The 24,512-nt window shown below is 46.2% G+C and overlaps 1 protein-coding gene across 1 annotated transcript in view; it reads right to left on the minus strand.

Moving 5' to 3' along the window:
- The window catches only part of MEGF11 (multiple EGF like domains 11), a 479,353-nt gene that overhangs the window by 339,639 nt on the left and 115,202 nt on the right, over positions 1–24,512 (minus strand). Inside the window, exons 2-3 of the mRNA XM_075896878.2 lie at positions 7,675–7,802; positions 413–536 (exon numbers count right to left, since the gene is read on the minus strand). Of these exons, the coding sequence (XP_075752993.2) occupies positions 413–528 (116 nt within the window). The 5' untranslated portion in view covers positions 529–536; positions 7,675–7,802. The remainder of the gene's footprint in view (positions 1–412; positions 537–7,674; positions 7,803–24,512) is intronic.

A 24,512-nucleotide genomic window follows, 5' to 3' on the forward strand; every position in this document is an offset into this window, starting at 1 on the left:
CAAAAAGTGAATACACAATACAAACCTGCACGTTGTATCCACAAAGGATCAAGACTTAATGTCCAACAATGCCAAACACTGCGCTCAGCCGCTGCCAGGAAATCTGTTCCCAGCAGCTGAAGAGGAAGACGGAAGTTGCCCATCTAGACAATGAAGCAGGGAGAGCGCCCCTCTACAGGACAGAAGATAAATTGTATGGGACCACCTTCCCTCCTGCCGAGCACTGACACTGATTATTTTGCCTGCTCTGAATCCAAACGCAGGTGCTCATGCATGTTGCTTCAGCAGCATGGACTGGTGTCTGTTCATGGGAGGCAATGACAGATTTGATTTCTGGTGATGGTAATTCTGCCTTTGCAGTGTACAAATATGAGCTGGCTGCTGAACAAAGTACACATGGCTTATACATTACCTTTCCCAGTGACTGCAAACGTTGGGATCATCTGGATTTAAGGATAGAGTCATTTTCAGCAAGGCAGACAGGGTAAGCACTTTGAGAATCCACCACAGCAGTATGCAGACCATCATCCTTGTTTCTAGATAAAGAGAACAAATCAATGTTCATTAACAGGCCAGCACGAAAGAACATCTGCTTGATATTTCCAACATTAGGCCTGAACAGCTGAACAACTTCATTTTATCCCCTTCCTCGCTCTCACAATGAAATGCAAACAATACCTCTAAGCAACATTTATTTATTGTCATTTGTGGACAGAAAGGCTTCTGAGTAAAAAAGTTAATAAATAAAATACTAACACTAACACAGTGAAGTGTCCTTTGCCTTAGATTTTGCTAATAATCTAGATGAGTCAATCTTCAGATCTGAACAATCAGGAATGTAATTACTGGAGAGCTCTGGGGAAAAAACCCAGCTAAGACTCACCAAATAATTCCTTAACAACACTGTGTTAGCATCTTTTTAACTCAGAAACTAATTTCTAGATTTAACAGAAAAATCTCAATAAATCATCCTCTAATGGTGTACATTTGTACAGGATACATTTTATTATTCGAAGAGAATTTAACTTCTGCAAATCTCAACACAACTGTACCCGTGAGTCTGATACCTGCAAACAAGTCAGTCAGCACATTACTAAGGACACAGTTCAGAGGCATGTCTTAAAGTTTAAGGAACTAAATAAATTTCAGTAGATTTTCAGCGTAAATTTGAGAATGAAGCCACCTAAGATATCAATAGCCATGATTTCCCCCAAGAACAGTTTTGATACCAAAGATTATTAAAGCTGCTTGCACAATAAAGTAAATAATTGAGTCATTAAAATAATCTATACTCCCATCAGCCCATGGAAGAAACCCACACCCATTAATTTTAATGGGGTTTACAGGTGTCAGAGTAGGCTAGATCTCAAAGACATATGCTTATTACAGGACTGAGGGAAAATCAATTCACTTTTCCGCTTTTGTTAAGAGGCGTCCATTTGGAGTGACAGAGGCCAGCTTATGGCACCATGTCATGCTAATGACGAAATAATAGACAAGTCGAACATCTGAAGTAGAAATGCCTGAACTCATTTGGTTTGGATTCTTTGTCATCTAACCGAGGTTATAAGGATCTATGTACACGTTGAACCTCTCTAGCCCGGCACCCTCGGGACCTGACCAGTGCTGAACCAGGGAATTTGCCAGACCATGGGAGGTCAATATTATCTAGCAGCATTACCAACATTTCAACTGTTTATTGGGCTCTGAGAAGACATTTAAGGGTAAATTTGAATTAAATAACAGCGCAGAATATTGAGAGCCAGGATTGGTGGCTGTAAACAAACCTTATGGGACCACAGGAAACTTGGCCATGCCCATGATAAGTGGACACCCAGCTAACTAAAATCATGCTGGACTACGGATGTTCCCAGACCAGAATGTGCCAGACTAGAGCGGTTCAACCTGTATCTGACATACATAAAGATTTCTATACAGACCTAAAAATATAAACTGATACACCACATGTCAGTGTTGTGGTCCCAGAGGTTAACTGAAAATCACCTAGGGTAAAATTCCTCTCATTTTATTAATGAGACCAGCCTTCAAAAAGAGACTACTAAGCAAAACAGGCTAGGATTCCAAAGGCTTTGATGTATCCTCTTCAGACTCCTTGCATCAACCTCTGCAGGCCTACAGTGAGGCTACACACATTGACCTCATGACCAGAGTGAAGCTACAATTCAAGATTTCTCAAGCGACTGTCCAGAACTTCAGCAGGATGGAAATCTTGGGGCTCATATAGCACTGCAACCGATGATGCTGCCTCTTGAGGAAATAAAGCCGTAAAATTCAATTTGCATTTCAGGCATTTCACGTAAATATGTCATCTTCTCACACCACACCGTAGTTCCCTAACGTATCCTCACACACTACTAGCCGGCTTCCCTGAGCAACAGAACAGATATCCCTTCTGCTGTCTGCAAAACACATGGCTCTCATTGCATTACCTCCCGGCAGGAGCTGGCAGACAGACCCCAATAAGAGGCTGATCCTGCCCAGCACAGATGTTGTGTGGCGCATATAAGCACTAAGTGAAATGAATGAGAGAGAGAGCGCGCGAGCAGGAAAAGCTGATCCCCTATTGGGGCCAGATCCAAAGCCCAGTGATTAAGATGGAAAGACTCCCACTGATTTCAACAGGTGTGGGATCCGGCCCTTAGTGAACACATGCTGCTGAGTGTGTAGTAGCTCTAGCAAAGAAAGGAACGCAGCACAAAGTCGCTTAAGCCTGTGTCTACTCAGGTATGTCCATTTCCCACCCACGCCCTGCTCCATCGCTCACTGAAGTCCACACAATCATAGTATCCTAGGGTGGGAAGAGATCTCAAGAGGACATCGAGTCCAATCCCCTGCTCCAGGCAGGACCAACCCCAACTAAAAAATCCCAGCCAGGGATGTGTCAAACCGGGACTTAAAAACCCCTAGGGATGGAGATTCCACCAGCTCCCATCCCAGCGCTTCCCACACTCCTCGGGAAATCGTTTGTCCTAATATCCGACCTAGCACTCCCCCACTGCAACTTGAGACCCTTGCTCCTCGTTCTGCCACCCCGGAGAACAGCCTCTCTCCATCCTCTGTGGATTCTTCCTTCAGGGAGCTGAAGGCTGCTCTCAAATCCCCCCTCACTCCTCTCTTCTGTAAACTAACTAAGGCAAAATCCCTCAGCCACTCCTCATAGGTGATGTGCTCCAGCCTCCTAGTCTTTTGTGTTGCCCTCCGCTGGACCCTCTCCATGGAAAGACTCAGGTCCTGCACTCTTGAGATGAAGGGAGCTCGCGATGAGAAGGTCTGAGTCTTGCTTCCTCCCTGTGGAACGTTTAACCAGACATGGCTCCAGAGCCTGCCTGGGCATGGAGGAAAACACTGAGCTGCCAGCGCCTCACCTGCAAGGGGCTTGTGTCACGAAGGCCTAATAACAGTGGCGTTGAAATGTCTGCTGAGAGCTGCTTAACATTTCCGCCTGGAGAGCAGTATTATATCGTTAAAAGTCACATGCCTCAGGAAGATACAATGTAATATAAGGGCTGGTCTTTAAACAAGACTATCGATAAAGATGCCCCTTTAGCTACCGTTTGAATAATTCTGAATAACAAAGGACAGGCTCGCAGGATCACTATTTTTATCGATTGCAATTTACCCCATGTAGATTTGCTTTGGCTTTGATGCAAAGTAATGTTGAACAAAGAGTTCTAAGGGAAAGATTGCTTCTAAACAAGAGAAATGGTCTCAGAAAGTACAGAGCAAACCCCATGTAGTAAAGGCAATCCTCCAGGAGATTTTATTATTATTATTTTTTGGTTTTATTATTTTTCATCAAGACTTTTTTGCCCAGTTTCTCAGGAACACTGTGGCTCAGGAACTAGACTGGCATGATTTTGAGGAAATATTTTTAACGGAAAAGTTTTTCCGTTAAAAGTATTTCCGCAAAAGAGCGTCTAGATTGGCACGGATGCTTTTGCGCAAAAAGTGCTTTTGCGCAAAAGCATCCGTGCCCAGTACAGACGCGCTTTTGTGCAAGAAAGCTCCGATGGCCATTTTAGCCATCAGGCTTTCTTGCGCAAAAAATTAAGGTGCCTGTCTACACTGGCCCTCTTGCGCAAGTATTCTTGTGCAAGAGGGCTTATCTCTGAGCGGGAGCGTCAAAGTATTTGCGCAAGAAGCACTGAATTCTTACATTAGAACGTCAGTACTCATGCACAAATTCAAGTGGACAGTGTAGACAGGAGGCAAGTTTTTGAATCTTGCCAGTCTAGACCAGTAGTCCCCAACCTTTTGGGGCTGCCGGGCGCCTAGGGGTGGGGCTACTCACGGGCCCAGCACCCGGGGGGGGTAGGCCGGCCACCCAAATGCCGCGCGCCCGGGGCCAGCACTGCCCATACGCTGTGCGCCCAGGGGGCCGGTACCACCCATGTGCCTTGCGCCCAGGGCCGGGGCCGGCTGTGTTCACTCGGCGGGTGCACAGAAATGGCCCTGCGGGCACCATGGCACCCGTGGGCACCATGTTGGGGAACACTGGTCTAGACGCACCCTGAGGGATGTGCTTCCCACTGCAATAACAAAGGACAGAAGAAGAATCTTCTCTTCTATCCACAGCAGCCCAGTAACTCTCCTAATGTTCAGTTAGAGTCCTGAAGTGATAAAAGCACCAATGGTTTTTTCTACCTCAGATACCTAAATTGTCACTACTTATAATGCAGTACGGTGGTTGGAGGAAAGAAGAGGTTTTCGAGTGTACTGAAAGGAAGATTCAAAACACATTTCTGAACTTTTAATACTGTTTTATTATTGGTTTCAATAGACATTGCTTCCTGCACTGAATTTTCCCAACCTTTTACATCAGAGTGTAGATCAGAAATATGCAACTCTCCAAATACAGTAGAGCCCTCATTTATTCAGAGCAGCTCTTTCCCTAATGTTAATGAAATGTTTTACTTTCATCTCACTTGATAGAGAAGACCTCTCTCTAAAGCTTGGCAGTTATGAGACAAGATTTAGAATAAACTCTAAAATTAGGATCACACATTGTAAAAACTATCCCCCCAAAAGAACAGACACAGACTTATCCTGGGCTGTTTTAACGTGGAGTGTAGACAGCACTCGCAGCCAAAGGCATGTGCAGCCAGAGACCTAATGGCTAGCAGCACCCTGAGCTTAATAAAAAAGTGCAGGGACTTTTCTTGGCTCATAGGTGGACCCTGCGTATTAGTCTCCACTGTCCTAGTCTTCTGACTCTAGTGACAGGCATGTCTGACAATGTCTTGCAGCTACAGCAGGCACCAGGCCAAAACCTGAAAGGCCCCAAAGTGGGTTTCTGAGGTCTTATGAGGCAACCCATCACCGAAAAGACTAAGGGCCAGAATGAAAAGGTATTTGGCATTTCGTTGTCTAGTTGGGATTTACAAATGCTCTTAAGTCCCACTGATTTCAGGCCCTTTTCTAAAATCTGGCCCTCACTTCCCTCCCTGCAGAACGAGCGAGAACAGTAACAATCAAGGGCCGTAACATGGCTAGTAAGCCACGGACTGTGTTGGAGGAAATTACACTGGAGAGAAGAGGGAGATAGGGCTGCAAGATGGTCTCCAAAAAAATACCGGACATCTGGTATTTTTTGGGAAAGCACAAAAAAAAGGAACACGGGATAATAAGCTCCCAGCCACTCCCCCCACTCTCTCGCCAGGCTTCTGTGCAATCACAGGCTCCCAGCGCCGATCGTGGCCCCACCTTCCAGACTCTCTCCCAGCCCACAACAGGCTTCTGTCCGGTGCGCAGCCGGAAAAAATCAGAGAATACCGGACATTGCACATTTTCTGATATTTTTTTCCCGGACAAAAAGCGCAAATGCCGGACTGTCCGGTAGAATACCGGACACCTGGCAACCCTAGAGGGAGCACTTAAGCAGCTCCTTCCTCTCCCCTCTTCTGGCTGACGTGAAGGCTGCAAGGCCCTTGTTCTGCATCTCCCCATGTGTTTTGGGAGGATGGAACGAAGTCTTTGTACTTCTTGAGCCCAAGGACTGACATGGCAACTCACCTCATCTTGGCACCTTTCACACAATAACAGAACACTAGCACTGGAAGGGACCTCAAGAGGTCATCAAGTCCAGTCCCCCGCCCTCATGGCAGGACCAAGCACCATCTAGATCACCCTGATAGTTGTCTGTCTAACTTGCTCTTCAATATCTCCAGTGATGGAGATTCCACAGCCTCCCTAAGCAATTTATTCCAGTGCTTAACCACCCTTGTAGGAAGATTTTCCTGATGTTCAACCTAAACCTCCCTTGCTGCACTTTACGCCCATTGCTTAAGGATTAAGGATCAGAGATTAAGGAGAATAATTTTCTCTCCCTCCTCATTGTAACACCCTTTTAGATACTTGAAGACTGCTATCCTGTCCCCTCTCAGTCTTCTCTTTTCTAAACTAAACAAGCCCATTTCTTTCGGTCTTCCCTCATAGCTCATGTTTTCTAGACATTTCATCATTCTTGTTGCTCTTCTCTTGACCCTCTCCAATTTCTCCACATCTTTCTTGAAATGTGGTGCCCCGAACAGGTCACAATAGTTCAGCTGAGGCCTAATCAGCACAGAGTAGAGCGGAAGAATAACTTCTCGTGTCTTGCTCACAACACTCCAGTGAATGCCTCCCAGAATCATGCTTGCTTTTTTTGCGACAATGTCACATTGTTGACTCATGTTTAGCTTTTGGCCCGCTATGATCCCTAGATCCTATTCTGCAGTACTCCTTCCTTGACAGTCATTTCCCGTTTTGTATACGTGAAACTGGTTGTTCCATCCTAAGTGGAACCTTGTTTGCAAGCTTAAGCAAAATCTGACCCTGAGAAACTAGCCCTCCCGCAAAGACAACTTACCTTCAGCTTGACAGAAAAGGGGTGCTCTTTGTCATGCAGGATGGTAGAAATGAAACCATCTCACCAGGCCCCATATTCACTCCAGGAAAGCCAATGGGTTACTGCCAGTCATCATCAATATCAGCATCCCAAATACATCAGATGCCAGAAAGAGCCCTAAAGCCACAGCTAAGAACCTCAGTCTGGTCCTACTCACAAAGCAGGGAGAATGAGGACAAACAGGGAAAGAATTTCAAAGGCTCCCGTTTATGTCTTACCAAATCTCCCCCTCAAGGCTCAGTCCCACAAGCCAGCCAATCAGTGGGTCCACTGTGGCCATTGGCCACCATTGGGGGCAGCTGTGACTGGCTGGCTACATAGGGCTTGTCTCCACTATGTTGGGAATCAAAGCTGCAGCGATCAATCCCCTGGCCATCAATTTATCATGTCTGATTAGACACAACCATTTGATCTCCGAGCGCCGTCCTATCAACTCTAGTACACCACCAGGAGAAGAAGGGTAGCCAGTGTCAACGGGAGAACAGCCCCCACCAACCTTAACGCATGCAGATTCTGCGGTAAGTACATGGACTTCAGCTACGCTTTTAGCTGAAGTGATGTAGGTTAGGTTGATGGCGAGGGCTAGTGTAGACTAGGCCAATAGAGTCCCAAAGGAGTTGAAGGTGCTGAATGAATTCCATGACTTCAGCTATAGTACTGACATGGGACCATTCATCCTGAAACCTGCTCCACCTGTTTCATCGCAGCAGAATGGTACTGAATGTTCACTGTTCAGCAAAGCAGAAGCATTGGTTAAGCTGCCTTACCTCAGTGTGTTGAAAATTCCTCCCGGCTCCTGTGTCTACAGACTCTCAGGGCTTTGAGGGACGCACATTTCACTGGCAGGGAGACAGGAGCTGGTCTCTTCAAAAGTTCCTTGGGCTCTGCAAGGGTTCTGGAGGTACAAACATAGATTAATTTAGAGAGGGGCGAAGGAGAGCAGAAGCAGCTTAAGTTAGAAATGGAAGAAACAAGCATACATAAGCACGTATCATAGCAGGGAAATCGATATGCACTGGGTTAAAAGGTACTGTGGTGTTTACTCAAATGCATGAGAGCAGTTTTGCAGGACACGACAGAACTGTCCATTTCAATTAAGGCAGATGATAAACTGAACAGACACCCCTGAGCTAAGTATGGAATGTGACTGTGTGTTTATGAATCATATATTTTACCATCTAAAAAGAATCAAGTAGCAGGTTTAAAACTAACAAAAGAAAGTTTTTCTTCATGCAACACACAGTCAACCTGTGGAACTCCTTGCCAGAAGATGTTGTGAAGACCAGGACTTTAACAAGGTTCAAAAAAAATAACTAGATAAGTTTCAATGGACCTAACCTCCATGAATTTATTAGCCAGGATGGGTTGGAATGGTGTCCCTACCCTCTGTTTGTAAGAGTCTGGAAATGGGTGACAGGAAAGGGATCACTTGATGAGGACCTGTTCCGTTCATTCCTTTTGGGGTATCTGGCATTGGCCACTGTTGGAAGACAGGATCCTCGGCTAGATGGACCTTTGATCTGACCCAGTATGGCCGTTCTTATGAGTGTCCTACAGACAGAACCCGGTACTTTCACCCCATGTGAGATTTTTGTAAAAGATTAAGCAAGGGACCACTTGAACAGACATTTGGCTCCACACCACACCTTGTTAAAAATTGGCTGTTACCAAATCTAAACTTGACTGAGTTTCAAAACTGATTAGCAAGTTTATGGTTACCCACTTGAGACACCATAAAGGGGGGTTGTAGTCAAACAGTGCCAAGGATTCACTCTGAAAATCAAGTTGCTTCAAAGTGTCTCTGGTTGGCCACCTAAAATTTGAGGGACTCAAAATCACTAGCCATGTTTGACAATCTTAGCCACGATTCATAGAAAAGTTTCCATTATTTGTTTTAATTCCTATGGAAAGTAATTTATAAAAAGAGGTAAAATTTTCCTGGAAATGTCTGTTATCCAACATTAAAACACTGATCACTTGAAACCAACTCAATTGATTCTCATTGTCCAAGTTTCGATAAGTGCAAATGATAAAACAATCAGTATATACACTGTACCTGGTACTGGATTTCTGAACTAGGAGCTATACGTTTCCAGACTAATTCATTCTATCAGCTCCACAGAACGTTACACACAGGAGCTGTGAATCCCTGCTGCTCAGCCAACATTTTATGGCAGAACAAAAACACAAATTAAACCAGGATTAGGTGACATTTTAGGCCATCAATGTGGAATAGGAAAGAAAACGAACCAAAGGGTGATTCCAGGTTTTATCCATTTATTGAGAAACTGGGGTTGGGGGAGAGGGAAGAGAAACCACGTAAAGGTGCAAATCTGGATTCTCTTGCTCAATTTAAGGAGGATTCACTTTAGCAGGTCTTTATCTGGGACTCAGTGGAGCTCAGCGCAATCATGCAAGCCAGAATCTGCTCTTCAAAGATCAGAGGAAGACATGACATCTACTAAGACCTACCGGGGAAGGGATTCTTTTATACTATAGAAAACCCTCTCATTCTTCAGATCGTCACCGTGTCATGGTGAGTGGGCTTGCACGTTCCAATGAACTCGAGAGCAATGCCATAGGGAATTTTGTACTCCCAATAGGGTCACCCATGGCAGCAAGGCCAAGGGGGAGGGACCAGATGAAGAACGATCCTAATGTCCTCAATGGCAGAACTGGAGGAGGATAGCAAGCGTAATGCTATAATGGCTGTGAAGGCGAATGAAGGCTGCAGCAGACAGAAGACTCCCAATTGTTATGGATTCCATGCCATTGGACCCAGGCCTTCTACCCATCAAGTTTCCTGTGGTGGCTGCAGTACAACAGTCCCCCCACGTTAAAAGAAATAGCACTCTGTGGACCATCTTCTCAAAAATCAGTTGCCCCTAAAAAATCATCAGCATCCCGAGGCTGCTTCATGACAATATAACTGCCAGAGTGCTGAGTAACAACGGATCCCAAAGCAACCTCTTTGAGGTCAAAACAGGAATCAAACAAGGCTCCATCATTCCCCCAGTGCTGTTCTGCATCTTCATTGCCATGACCCTCCATCTCATTGACAACAAGCTTCCAGATGGTGTAAAGATTGCCTACAGAACAAATGGGAAGCTTTTCAACCTCAGGAGACTGAAAGCCAAAAGCAAGAGCTCCACAACTTCGATCATGGAGCTCCAGTACGTGGATGACAATATGGTTGCTGCTCTTTCCTCTGTAACTGTTGAGACCATCTTAAGCGCCTTTGCTGAAGCAGAAAGAATCCCGGCCTCACACTGAGCATCAAAAAAGACTAAAGTGCTCCAACTCTCGCCGATGGGACAATCTCATGTACCATCTATTGAAGTCAACAGAGAACTGCTGGAAAATGTGTAGTATTTCCCGTACCTTGGAAGTCAAAGTCGACATTGACGCGGAAATCCAGTATCACCTGAGCTGTGCAAGCTCTGCTTTTGCCCGCCTGAGACAAAGGGTCTTTGAGAACCAGGACATCAGTGCCAAGACAAAGCGCCTTGTGTACCACACAGTGGTTGTTCCAACACTACTGTACGTGTGTAAAACCTGGACAAAATATAAGTGTCATCTGAAGGCACTTGAACAATATTGTCAATGCCGCCTTGGGAGAATCCCAAACATCACTTGGGAGGACAGGCGCATGAACACTACTGTCCTGGAAGAGTCAAACACGACCAGTATTGAAGCTATCATCATCTGCCAACAACTTTGCTGGACTGGTCATGTGGTCCAGATGCCTCATCAGCGCTTCTCAAAACCGATTCTGTTCTCCGAGCTGAAGGAAGGACGGAGGAGCACTGGGGGCCAAAGGAAGTGACTTAAGGACATGTTGAAGGCAAACATGAAAAAATGCAGCATCAGTGTCGATACTTGGGAGAACCTTGCCCAGGACCATCTCCAGAGGAAAGCAATAATCCATGAGGGGGAAGCGCAATTTAAGAGGTCCTACCGCAGTGCAGACAAGGAAAGGTGAAAAAGGAGAAAAGAGCGGCAAAAACTGTCCCGCATCCCTCCAATAGCCACCAGCACCTGCCCCTTCTGCGAGAAGACGTGCAGCTCCAGAACTGGGTTGGTCAGCCATCAACAGACCCACAAATAGGAGGGTGACAGGAAGATGCCCTACTCATCATCAAGTGACCACTGAGAGAGAAAGAAAACTCTACAGGAGCCCTAACCAGGCAGGGGAGGTTGACTGTATTTAAACCGTACCCTGTTGTCATCCCTTAGCGCCTTTTCCCCCACAGGGATCTGCTGAGTTTTCCAAAACTGAGAAGGGGAGTGTGTTGCCCATTTCTAATGGGAACTGAGTAACCAACTCCAATAAGCAGCTTTGAACTTCTCATATTCTGGTGTCGATTGAAACTATTAACAAGAATGGTACATGGGCCATACCGCAGAGACCTCTAAAGGCCAGTTTTGTTCAAAGTATTTAGATGACCAACTCCCGTTAGAGTCAATGGGAATTAGGCACCTAAATTCCTTCAGTAAATCTGGCAGTAAAAGTTCAGCACACATCACGCAATCTTCCACTGAAATCACAGGGAGCTTGGCTGGATAAAGGACGGTAGGATAAAGACAGTGTCATGGAGCGAATCATAATGTAAGAAGGTTTCATCAGTTTATTGCAGGCTATTTTTGGAAATACATGTAGCTTCTCCAAAGCCCTCCAGGGAAAGCAAGGCCAGAGTGCCACATACAAACTGCTATTCATCGGCTTTTTCAATGCTCTAGCAGAAAGGAAAGCAAAAGAAATATTCATAACAGGTTTTCTTAAAAGCTGTGAAAGCCGTCTGGTGTGAAGAAGGAAGGTACCGTGGTTAGGTCAGGTCATTAGTCCAGTATAGTTGAAGCTCTGTGGTCCGGGACTCAAGTCCAGCAACATCCGTGGTTCTGTAGCAGAGGTTCCTGGAAGCTGGGCATGAAGACAGATGGCAGGGTCAGCGGGGTAGTGGAGCTGGTGAGACTGCGCAGCCTATTGCTGCTAGGGCCACAGAACCGGCAGGGCTGCCAGAGGTCTCAGGGTCACAAGGTCGGCAAGGCCACCGGAGCCAGGTGGCTGGGGGGAGAGCCCAACAGGGAGGCTGGTGCCCCTGCCCTGGTCTGGCAAACTCCCTTGTCTGGGACCGGTCAGGTCCCAAAGGTGCTGGACCAGGGAGGTCCAACCTGTACTAAGAAGATCTGTGTTCAAATCCCATCTCTACCCAAGTCTTCTAGCATGACCAAGTTTTAGGCCACATCTATACTTACGGGGCTAGAGATCAATCTTCTGGAGTTTGATTTAGCAGGTCTAATAAGGAACCGCTAAATCAAATGCTGATGGTGCCCCCGTCGGTGCTAGTACTCCTCGATTTGCGAGGAGTAAGGAAAGTCAATAGGAGATTTGCTCCCATCGACCTCCCGCTGGGGAGACAATACCAAACCTCACCTTCCTGGGCGAGGTGGGGCTCAGGATTCTGGCTCCCCTGTGGGGTGGTGGGTGGCAGGCTCTGGGCTTTGGCTGGAGAGAAGTGGGCTCCATCCCCTGTCTCTTCTACTTCAGGTTCCAGCCACTGGGCCTCCAGTTCATCCTCCTCCTTGCTTCACTCCTGACCCCACTTCCTCCCTATCCAAGGCTTCATTTAGGCCCGGGCTTGTGAAAAGGTGATATTAACAAACATACAAAGATCACTTTTCACAGGGGCAGACTTACTAGCTAGCAAGTTTACAAGAACATGCAACACACCTTATCTGTGTTTCTATTCTGTTTAGGCCCAGTAAAGATTAGAGACAACTGTATGTTGTTATTATCCAGTCTTCAAAAAAAACCTGCATAAATAACTGGTTTGGATACGTACATGTGCAATTTTTCTTTTAAGGAAAAATTGTCAAAGCAGTCACCAGCATGAGTAGGTGGCCACACGTGGAGGCCACCAAGAATTTTGTTATGATAATCCCTGGTCTAATAGAATCACTCTCTCTTGCTCAGGGTTGTTCGGAGGATAAATACATGAAAGACTGTGAGGTACTCAGACAGGAGGATAATGAGAAATACATAGATCAAGATATTAGAAAATTGGCACACATCATTTTGGGTCAGTACTTGGGATTTTACATCTTTAACGATCTAATTTTAAAAATACAAAGAAAAGTCTTTTCCTTAAATAACTGAGTAATTACAATAAATGGACAGCCCAGCATAGCTATAATGAAAACACTATATCAACAGCACATAAAAATGTCAGCGAACCAGAGCTGAAGTGCAGACAATTGCTGGTTCCCTTGCAGAGAGATTAGCTTTTTAAAAAAATTTAAAAAATCAGCCTGTCGTTTTATTTAGAATAAAATTAAAATATCTTGGAATTCGGCGCTTGAAATAACAACTGGCACAAAAGGAACAAGCAGGCCTTTGAATGGTCAGACCTTTAACTCATTATGCTAAAGTCAAGTCCATTGGAACGTTAATGTTCCTTCTCGACAGAGGCCTGACGGTAGATTAGGTGGGGGGAAGATACAGTCGAGTCTCGATTATCCGATCTTCCTTTACCCGACATTCCGTGTTATCCGACCTGCCTGTGGCCGCCCAAGGCGGAAGGGAAGGCGCCGGGCAGTGCAGAGACAAAGGCGGTGAGAGAAGAGGGAGGAGGGAGCAGGGCCATGCATCAGGATGCTGGAGCCCAGCTGCCCCCACCCCCTGAAAGTCGTGGGGCGCCCCAACCTCCCCCATCCCCTCCGGCCAGCAGTGCTGCCCCCGACCTCCCCTCTCTCTCCCGCCCAGTTGTGGGGAAGTGCAAGTGGCCGGGAGAGATAGGGGAGGTCCGGGGCAGCGCCGCTCCCCATGAAGCAGCTGAGCGCCTGCAGAGCAGCAGCTGACAGGGAAAATACCTTGGACCCCGCAAAGTATTTTCCATATTATCCGACATTTCGATTATCCGACCATCCTTCGGTCCCGTTTAGGTCGGATAATCAAGACTCTACTGTAACACTCACATACACTTACATGGCAAACACTTCAACAGCACAACAGGCAAAATCCAGGCAGCGGGAGGTATCTCTGCAGGGAAAGATAGCTTGCAGGCTAGGGAGCAACTGGCAAGCCCACCCAGTGTCTAGAGAAGTCTCCTGGGGTCTCACCACAGCCCTGTTAGGGCAGGCGACGTCCACTGGTTGGATTCTCTAGTCTCACCCCTCTGCCGTCCATTCTCACCTGCCTCCTGTGCACTGCCCTCAGGGAGCTGTGGACACTGTATGGAACCAGTACACTGTCCCTTCCCTCAGCAGAGTTGGGATGTGTCATGTAGAATACTGATCCCATAGAGAGAACACAGCATGGGCACCCCACAGCTTTATGTCCATTCCCTCCTGTGACTTATAAGCTATCAACTAGGACTCAAGCGGAGCGAAAGGCAGGTCTCCTCTGCAGCACTGTATCCTCCCGGGGTTAGTGCTTCTACAGTACCTGGGACAAGAATCTTAATTACACTGTTTGACCCAACTCCGTGTGCTGGCTGATTTTGCTGGCACCTACACCAGTCCGTGAAATAGCCAATCCCACCCAAAGTATTGAACTGTTCTTGTATGTTCTAGTGACAAGTTCAAACCACCAAAGCGTCATTCTTTGCGTTGAGATCGTCTCTCTCCCTACAACATGGACAATACATCATAGCTGTAGCCTTGATTCAGCCTGACTCAAAGACCTTCAGGCGAGAAATGACCATCACGATCACCTAGTTTGACCTCAGCATGGCCCCTAGGAGTCACTGCAGGTCCAAAGGTGGTAGCTAAGGATGGAGCTTTCAAAAGTACTCAGCAAGGGCCTGTCTCTGCTCCAATGGTAGCACCTTTGAAAAGCTCACCCTACGTGATCCCAGTGATGTATACCCTGATGTATGCCTTATTTACCAGCCTTAGGCCAGGAGTAGCAATCACGGTCCTAGCAACCTTCACACTAGCAAGTACCCAATCAGTTCACTCCTGATACTTTAGAAGTTCCATTAAAAATGCTTACACCCTGGCTACGTCTACACTGGCCCCTTTTCCGGAAGGGGCATGTTAATTTCAGCTATCGTAGTAGGGAAATCCGCGGGGGATTTAAATATCCCCCGCGGCATTTAAATAAAAATGTCCGCCGCTTTTTTCCGGCTTTTAAAAAAGCCGGAAAAGAGCGTCTACACTGGCCCCGATCCTCCGGAAAAAGCGCCCTTTTCCGGAGGCTCTTATTCCGGAGGCTCTTATACTTTGAAGTAGGAATAAGAGCCTCCGGAAAAGGGCGCTTTTTCCGGAGGATCGGGGCCAGTGTAGACGCTCTTTTCCGGCTTTTTTAAAAGCCGGAAAAAAGCGGCGGACATTTTTATTTAAATGCCGCGGGGGATATTTAAATCCCCCGCGGATTTCCCTACTACGATAGCTGAAATTAACATGCCCCTTCCGGAAAAGGGGCCAGTGTAGACGAGCCCCCTATGCTTTACCTGTCACTTCAAACACACAACATGGACCTTCTATCCCATCCAACCTATCACTGCCAGGTTGCAGAATGCAGCAGTCAAGGTCTCGTCTATACACAAAAGTCGTATTGTTTGACTTTACACTGGTCCAGTTAATGCTGAATAACCCACTAGTGCGAATGCAGTTATACCAATAGAGAGTTGATTTATTCTGGGACAGCTTTTGCTGTAGGGAAAAAGGGAATATGTTCTACTCATATAAAGCACCTTTATTCAAATATAACAACTGCATCCACTGTAGAGGACCGTAGCAGCATAACTATTCTGGTTAAACACCCCTGCCCAAAAAATTGCACCCCTAGCAGAAATAGTTACACCAGTGCAAAAAGAGGTTTGTGTATTTGTACCGAAGTACAAACACATGCACCATTCTACTAAGGGCAAGATTAGTGACAAGAGACATTGACACAAGCAGATGAAATATAAGCAACTTGAAGTATGTGTAATTGAACAAAAACAGTGCAAATGCAGCACAGAAGTCAAGCAGACGCTCTATTAGGAAGTGTGAAGGTTCCTCTGGGTTTTCATTTGCATATATTGCTGCTATTTATCACCTTTTTTTGGTCTACATTTATCTTAGAGGAAAATATAATGAAACAACTAAAAAGCCCACGTACAATGAAGAGTCAAGTAAGTGACAAATTAACTAAATTCGATTGATGGCTGTTGATCCAGAGCAGTGCTATCGAATCCCAATGCTACAACTCATTTTTCATCCAAAGGCGCCTCTCTCCTTTACTCCTGAACAACACTGCACCTCTGAGAGAAGGCTGATCTGTAAACCTGGCAACATCAACAAGAGTCTAGATTCAGTTTTTACAGTCTAGTTTCAAAGCTTGCTAATACTTTTTAAGTCTCCAAAAAAGCTCCTGTGACTGTATTCCAGATGTAACAAAATTTCTATAAACTGAACTCAGATTTTCATGAGATGCTGCAGGCAGGTCAATGTTGGTTTTATGTTCCTTCATACACATTAAAGAACCAATCTCTGCTTCTCCTGCTTCTACACCCTCCGAAGTCTCCCTGGGCCGATAGCATATGTGTTCACCTGGCCCCCTTTTCTGGATCAGTCTGTTTCCCCAGCACTCTATCCTCTGTAGTATTCCCACCTACAGCAACAGTCAGATGTTCTCGTACAGCATGCAATTTCCCTTTGAGCCTCTTGAAACCTTAATCCAAAGTTATCCAACTTCATATCCATTAAGACACTGGCAGGGCAGACAAAAGAGAAACAACCTTTTTTTGTTAAATCAGCGTTTGTCAAGTTCTTGCTGAATCAGAGAGGATTGTTTAATCAATTTCTACATTTCCAGTGGCATGAGAATTAAAGTGTAATGATGGCACTTTAAAAAATGGCTCATTTTACCTAAAACACGTGCGGCTTCCTATGTGGCTACAGCATTCCCTTGTACTTCCCTATCCTTCCTGCTGGGAATACCTGGACTACAGTAGATACTGGTGTGAAAGGATTTGGACCTTTGGTGTCTAAATTGGAAGCATGAAGTTGGTAGCTTAAATTCACATTTATGCACCTAAGCAAGTGACCTCATCTTTGAGGGTTCTGAGCACTTTTTTTTGTCTCATATGCCCAGAGCCTCTGAAAATCAAGCCCCTTATTTAAAGTGCCGCAGTATGGGTTCAGATGCCTAGTTTTATTATTTATTTATTTATTTATTTATTTGAAATATTTTTAATCCGCCTCTCTCATAGGTCCAATCCCCCTCACCCACAGGTGACACACTGAGGCTACGTCTACACTGGGGCAGTTTTGTGCAAGATCCCTTATTCCTCAAAAAATGAGGTTCACAGGATCTTGCGCAAAACGGGATTTTTCCGACAAATGGCCCCGTCTACATGGGGCTTTTTATCGCAAAAACCTCTTCTGCAAAAAGGATCAGAAGAGAACATGCAATGGAGAGTGAGACATTTGCAAATGAGTGCTCCATTTGCATTTCCTCTTCCGAAAAACTGCTGCAGCATAGGCGTACCCTAAATATCCTAGTCAGGCCCTTATCACCAGATCATACTTTCTGCCAGGTGGGGCTGGTGGCTCACTGAAGAAGCACAGAGGAAGGATTTCAAAACCCACTGAGGCTGGGGAAGCGATGTCTCAAACCCCTCAGCTAGGCAGATGGGACAATTTGCTCCTGCATCTGCTTCATAAGCCTAATCTTGCTTTGATAGTAGGGCTTATGCACATGCCTCTTTGCAGTTGCTTTTAATCTCTTCTTCAAGGAACATGCTGCCCAATTACTACCTCACCACTAAAACCATGCAAATCTGTGGATTTCCACTTAATATCTGTGGTATTCACATCGGCAGATGCAGATATCCGCAGCTCATTTTTGCTGACACGGATACAAATTTTGTTTCCACACCGGGCTTTACTTCCCTCCACTAGTCACATCCTGAATGCCTGCAGGGCTAGGATGTTAAAATGAGCTTAATTAAGTAACTGTGTAACCGCTGAAATTTTCAGTGGTTACATGCAGGGTGACAGTCTGCTCTTTGGGAGCCAATGCATGTAGGGAGCCAGCTTTTAAGCCGGCTCCCCATGCATACCAGCTCCTGCCTGCTGTCCCATACTGCTGCCTCTAATTCAGAAGCAGCAGCGTGAGAGGGGGCAGGAACAGGTGGCTCCCAGGGAGCCACTGCGCATGGATCTGCATGTGCCGGAAGCCTGCGTGTAAGCATGAAGGCACGGTTAACTGTTTAAACCAACACACTGTCACGTCCCTATTCAGGACCCCGTCATATATTCACACAGAATGAATTTAATGGGCTTGTAGGTAGCGGGGATCCTCCATTTCCACAATGAGTGGGGACTGTTTCTGCTCCTTTGCTCTCCCTTGTGCCGTGTGCTGTAGACAGGAGGAATTGACCAGACTTCCCGGCAGATCCAGAAAGTAGGTTGGGCCCAGACAGCATCCTCACCTTTCCTGGAAGCATCATTTACATTTTCTAAAGGTGTTCCAATGCTTTGAATTGTTACACTAACGAAGAGAGAAACGAACGAGAATATGACCCCAACCCCTATTTAATTTCACATAACCGTGCTAAGTTCCCCACATCTCTGTCTCTCTGGCCCATTTTATCTATTGTTTATTTCATTTTTTTTCCAGGAAATTGTTCATTAAGGGTAAAAGCACCTGGCTTACAGTAACAGGGCACCAGGCAAAAAAAATCTGTCATCAGGGACGGGGAAGAACATATATTAATAGATCAGACAGTGCAAACCCATAATGAACGAAGGGGCAGCAATGAAAAGTCATAATATAATGCAGAAGAATAAGGTCCACGTTTTCCATTGGTGTAAATGACATCTTTCTGGTGTTCAATGTGTCAATTTACATCCTCAGAGAATTTGGACCTAGCAGTTCAATATCTGAACGCAGATGGCCCTAGGGTCACAGGAATTAATTGAAGGGCAAATGCAGATCTCATTATCTGGCTTCTATAGGAGGCTGCGATCCATCTCTCTCCCAGCCCCTGGCTTTTTAAATTTGCTGTCATACACAGTTATTGTTATTCCCCGAGTCGGTACACAGTAAGAGATAAAAGTAGTGGGCTGGTCTCTTGCTTTGAACAGAATTTTAGAGCCAATACATATTCCTACCCAATTGAGAACAAGTATACTTCTCTCTCCCCATCTGATCAAGAATGTCACGATAAAAGGTACTACAGGTTGGACCTCTCTGGTCCAGCACCCTCAGGATCTGACTGGGCCCAAACATGGGATTTTGCTGACTAGGGGAGTTCATTTCTGGGATCCCAGACCGACTTGTCCGGGGAGCCGCAGGCCGCCCCACTGGCTTCCCCTCCCCCCCCCCACCACCCCGCTGCCATGCCAGGCTTTGGCCCACCAGCCCTGCCGTGGGGCTCCTATCTCCACCGTGGCTGACCACAACCACTCAGCTGGCTCACGGGAAGGCAGCTTTGCTGAGGCAGAGAAACGACCTTCTCGGGAGCCAGGCCGGCAAGAATGGGCAGCTCCGCCCCTGGGGAGGTTTCTCTGCAGGCTCTGTAGTAGACAGCTTATTTAAGCTTTATACTGCAAAACCCACTGCGTATAACTGTGTAACTGCTGAGATTTTCAGCAGTTACCTCTTTAGGAACAAATCAGTTGAAACCTACGCCTCGCTCCTTGGACCAAAAAGCCCCGTGCCAGCTTTCCCTGTAAGCTGTGCGCTTGTGCGGCCACTCTGTCACTCAGCTGTTTAGCAGAGCGCCCACAGCTAAGTTGTGTGATTCTACTGGTAGTGAACGTTCATTCAGGCCTCAGTGCACATAACAAAATTATTCCACACATGGATGGAAAAGATTAGAGGGAATATTGACCCTGACCTGCCAAAAGGAATTTAGCATCTGTTCCAGAGAGGAAATCACAGCAGTCCCACCCTTAATGCTCTTACACATTCTTTTTTTTTTTTTTTGCCCCCAAGAAATTTAACGCCTGTCTGCGTAATGGCAGAAAAAGAAGGGACAGAGGAACCTCAGACGAAGAAAGGTTTTTTTGAATAGGTTACTTCAGTGCGGGAGAGGTGCATGCATGACTAGACACTGATCCACTCAACCCCTGTTCAGCATAGGCGGAAGCTTGTGACCTGTTTTATTTACAACCTGGCCTGTGGAAATCCTGTATTTGCCATACAAGCTCCTGATTCCTCTCCATGTCCTCACATGAATGAAGCGTGTCTCAGCTCTCCACAGTCCACTTCAAATGGCATTGCCTGTCGTCAGCCCTGGTTTTATAATGTCCCATTTCCTTGTGCACACTCTGCCAGTTCCCAGTTCCCTCTCCCCTGCCCCCCGCCCCATTTTATGGCAGGTATTTCTCTACCCTGCCACTCATCTGCTGAGTCAGTGTCTTAAAATCACCAGCTGATGTCTTTCAGCATTGCTCCTCCACAGAATTCACTTCAGGTAACCATCTTCATCAGTGCATACAAACTTAATTATGCCTGTGTCCAGGACGGGGCGGGTAGCCTCCAGATTCTTAAGCCACATCTTCACTCCTGACGCTCGGGTGATCGATCTTCTGGAGTTCAATTTAGTGGGTCTATTAAAGACCCACTAAATCGAACTCAGAGGACACCTCTCCTGGCGGCTGGTAGTCCTGCTCCTGCGAGGAGCAAGGGAAGCTAATGGGAGCATTTACTCCTGTTGTCCTTCCGCTGCGGGGACAGAGGGGAAACTCGAAGCATGGTACCTTGACTCCGGCTATGTAATTAACATAGCTGGAGATGTGTGTATCTTGATTCAAGCTTCCTCTTTAGTAGATCCGACCAGGGGCCGTGCACAGCTTGACCTTCTGCTCACAAACAGGGAGGAACTAATAGGGGAAGTGGAGAGGGTGACAACCTGGGAAGCAGTGATCACGAGATGGTAGATTTCAGGATCCTGACCAAAGGAAGGAAAGAGAGTAGTAAAATACACACCTTGAACTTAAAAAAAGCAGATTTTGACTCCCTCAGAGATCTGATGGGCAGAATATCCTGGGATGCTAACATGAAGGGGAAAGGAGTCCAGGACAGCTGGCAGTATTTTAAAGAAGCCTTATTGAAGGCACAGAAAGAAACCATCCCGACGCGTAGCAAGAGAGGCAAACATGGTAGGAGACCGGATTGGCTTACAGGGGAAATCCTTGGTGAACTTAAGCACAAAAAGGAAGCTTACAAAAAGTGGAAACTTGGACAAATAACCAGGGAGGAGTTTAAATGTACAGCTCAGGAATGCCGGGGGATTATCAGGAAGGCGAAAGCGCAAATGGAATTGCGACTGGCTAAGGATGTGAAGGATAACAAGAAAGGTTTCTACAGGCATGTTAACAAGAAGAAGGTGATCAGAGAGGGTGTGCAGCCCTTAATAGATAAAGGAGGTAACCTAGTGACAGATGATGTGGGGAAAGCTGAAGTACTCAATGCGTTGTTTGCCTCTGTATTCACGGACAAGGTCGGCTCCTGGACTTCTGAGCTAAGTGACACAAGATGGGATGAAGATGGACAGCCCGTGGTGGGTAAAGAACAGGTTAGGAACTACTTAGAAAAGCTAAACGTACACAAATCCATGGGTCCGGACTTAATGCATCCGAGGGTACTGAGGGAGTTGGCAACTGTCATTGAGGAGCCTTTGGCCATTATCTTTGAAAAGTCGTGGAGATCGGGAGAAATCCCGGATGATTGGAAAAAGGCAAATGTAGTGCCCATCTTCAAAAAAGGGAAGAAGGACGATCCAGGGAACTATATGCCGGTCAGTCTTACCTCAGTTCCTGGAAAAATCATGGAAGGGATCCTTAAGGAATTCATTTTGAGACACTTGGATGAGAGGAAAGTGATTAGGAATAGTCAGCATGGATTCACAAAGGGCAAGTCGTGCATGACCAATCTGATTAGCTTCTATGATGAGGTAAGTGGCTTGGTGGACATGGGAAAGTCAGTGGATGTTATATACCTTGACTTTAGCAAGGCTTTTGATACGGTCTCCCACAACATCCTTGCCAGCAAGTTAAGGGAATGTGGATTGGATAAATGGACGGTAAGATGGATAGAAAGATGGCTAGAAGGCCGGGCCCAGCGGGTAGTGATCAATGGCTCGATGTCAGGATGGTGGTCGGTTTCTAGCGGAGTGCCCCAAGGTTCGGTTCTAGGACCGGTTTTGTTCAATATCTTTATTAATGATCTGGATGAGGGGATGGATTGCACCCTCAGCAAGTTTGCGGATGACACTAAGCTAGGGGGAGAGGTAGATACGCTGGAGGACAGAGATAGGGTCCAGAGTGACTTAGACAAATTGGAGGATTGGGCCACAAGAAATCTGATGAGGTTCAACAAGGACAAATGTAGAGTCCTGCACTTGGGACAGAAGAATCCCAAGCATAGTTACAAGCTGGGGACCAACCAGTTAAGTAGTAGTTCTGCAGAAAAGGATCTGGGGGTTACAGTGGATGACACGCTGGATATGAGTCAACAGTGTGCCCTTGTAGCCAAGAAGGCTAATGGCATATTAGATTGCATTAAGAGGAGCATTGCCAGCAGATCCAGAGATGTCATTATTCCCCTTTATTCGGCGTTGGTAAGTCCACATCTGGAGTATTGTGTCCAGTTCTGGGCCCCCCACTACAAAAAGGATGTGGACGCATTGGAGAGGGTCCAGCGGAAGGCAACCAAAAGGATTAGGGGGCTGGAGCTTATGACTTATGAGGAGAGGCTGAGGGAGTTGGGTCTGTTTAGTCTGCAGAAGCGTAGAGTGAGGGGGGATTTGATAGCAGCCTTCAACTTCCTGAAGGGAGGTTCCAAAGAGGATGGAGAGAGGTTGTTCTCAGTAGTGACGGATGGCAGAACAAGGAGCAATGGTCTCAAGTTGTGGTGGGAGAGATCCAGGTTGGATATTAGGAAAAACTATTTCACTAGGAGCTTGGTGAAGCACTGGGGTTACCTAGGGAAGTAGTGGAGTCTCCATCCCTAGCGGTGTTTAAGTCTTGACAAAGCCCTGGCCAGGTTGATTTAGATGGGATTGGTCCTACCTAGAGCAGGGCTGGACTTGATGACCTTCTGAGATCTCTTCCAGTTCTATGATAAGGGGATGGGTTGATGAGATAATATGATCTTGGTAACTAGTTGACCATTCATTTTCAGTGGGAAATAGGTCAATGGAGGGATGATAGGAGTTGCTATAGAGAATTTCTGGGTGTCTGCCTGGTGAGTCTTGCCCACATGCTCAGGATTTAGCTGATCGCCATATTTGGGGTCGGGAAGGAATTTTCCTCCAGGGTAGATTGGCAGAGGCCCTGGAGGTTTTTCGCCTTCCTCTGTAGCATGGGGAGCAGATCACAGCTGGAGGATTCTCTGCATCTTGGGACCTTCAAAGTATTTGAAGGCTTCAATATCGGAGATATAGGTGAGAGGATTATTCTAAGAGGGGTGGGTGAGATTCTGTGGCCTGCACTGTGCAGGGGGTCAGGCTAGATGATCATAATGGTCCCTTCTGACCTTAATGTCTGAGTCTATGAATCTGGCCTTAGTTACAACTTTTAGCCTTCAGGTACACCAACTGTGTGATAGGGCAAAGGGTCAAGATCTTACAACGTGGCCGATTACCCCTCTCCCCTGACGAAAACAACACTTCTTCCTGTGTGATGTCTGCAGGTATGAATTTAAGGTGAGCCCTCTTGAAGCAAGATGGTGGGGAGGGGTTCTCAGCTACGTGCCTGCCACTCATTTGAGCGTTAGTATCCCATTCACTCTTCCCAGCCTTAGCCTCCCCTTTTCTTCTCCAACACAGGCAGTATCAATTTCCATTCCTCAGACACAAAAAACCCTAACTACATCTTGCTAGTCCAAAACCAACGTATCGAGATTGAGCGCTACAGAAATAACAATCAAAGGGTACATGGTGCTTTACAGATCTGTAGGAGGCAGGTCGCTGGCTCAAAGCAATTTAAACTCTAAATAGACAACACAGAGACAAGGGAGAAAGTACAGACACAGCACAAAACCATTTTTAAAAGCCCTTTGATTTTTTTTTAAACCTTGGCTATTCAAATAATTCTTGAACTGCTGCTTTCACCGTCTCGCCACCTCAACTCCACATTTTCTGCTGCCTCCTCTGTATTTCCTACAAAAAGGGTACATGAAAGGACTAGAAATCTGTGTTAGAGTGAGAGAACAGAGAGAAGATTAATGGATGATTTGACTAGAGTTGAAAACCTACAGGGGAAGAAATCGTAGAACAGTAGGATGGAAGGGACCTGGAGAGGTCATCAAGTCTAGTCCCCTGCCCTCATGGCAGGACCAAGCACCATCTAGATCATCCCTGACAGGTGTTTGTCTAACCTGCTCTTAATAGCTCCAATAATGGAGATTCCACAACCTCTCTAGGCAATTTATTCCAGTGCTTAACCATCCTCACAGGAAGTTTTTCCTAGTGTCCAGCCTAAACTGCCCTTGCTGCAATTTAAGCCCATTGCTTCTTCTCCTAACCACAGAGGTTAAGAAGAATAATTTACTTTCCTCCTCCTAGTAACAACCATTCACATACTTGAAAAACTTATGCCCCTTCTCAGTCTTCTCTTCTACTGACAAAGAAAATCCAGTTTTATCCAATTTTCCCTAATAAGC

This window comes from Pelodiscus sinensis, chromosome 14 (assembly GCF_052426305.1).
Source record: "Pelodiscus sinensis isolate ZL-2025 chromosome 14, ASM5242630v1, whole genome shotgun sequence".
Taxonomy (NCBI): Eukaryota; Metazoa; Chordata; order Testudines; family Trionychidae; genus Pelodiscus; species Pelodiscus sinensis.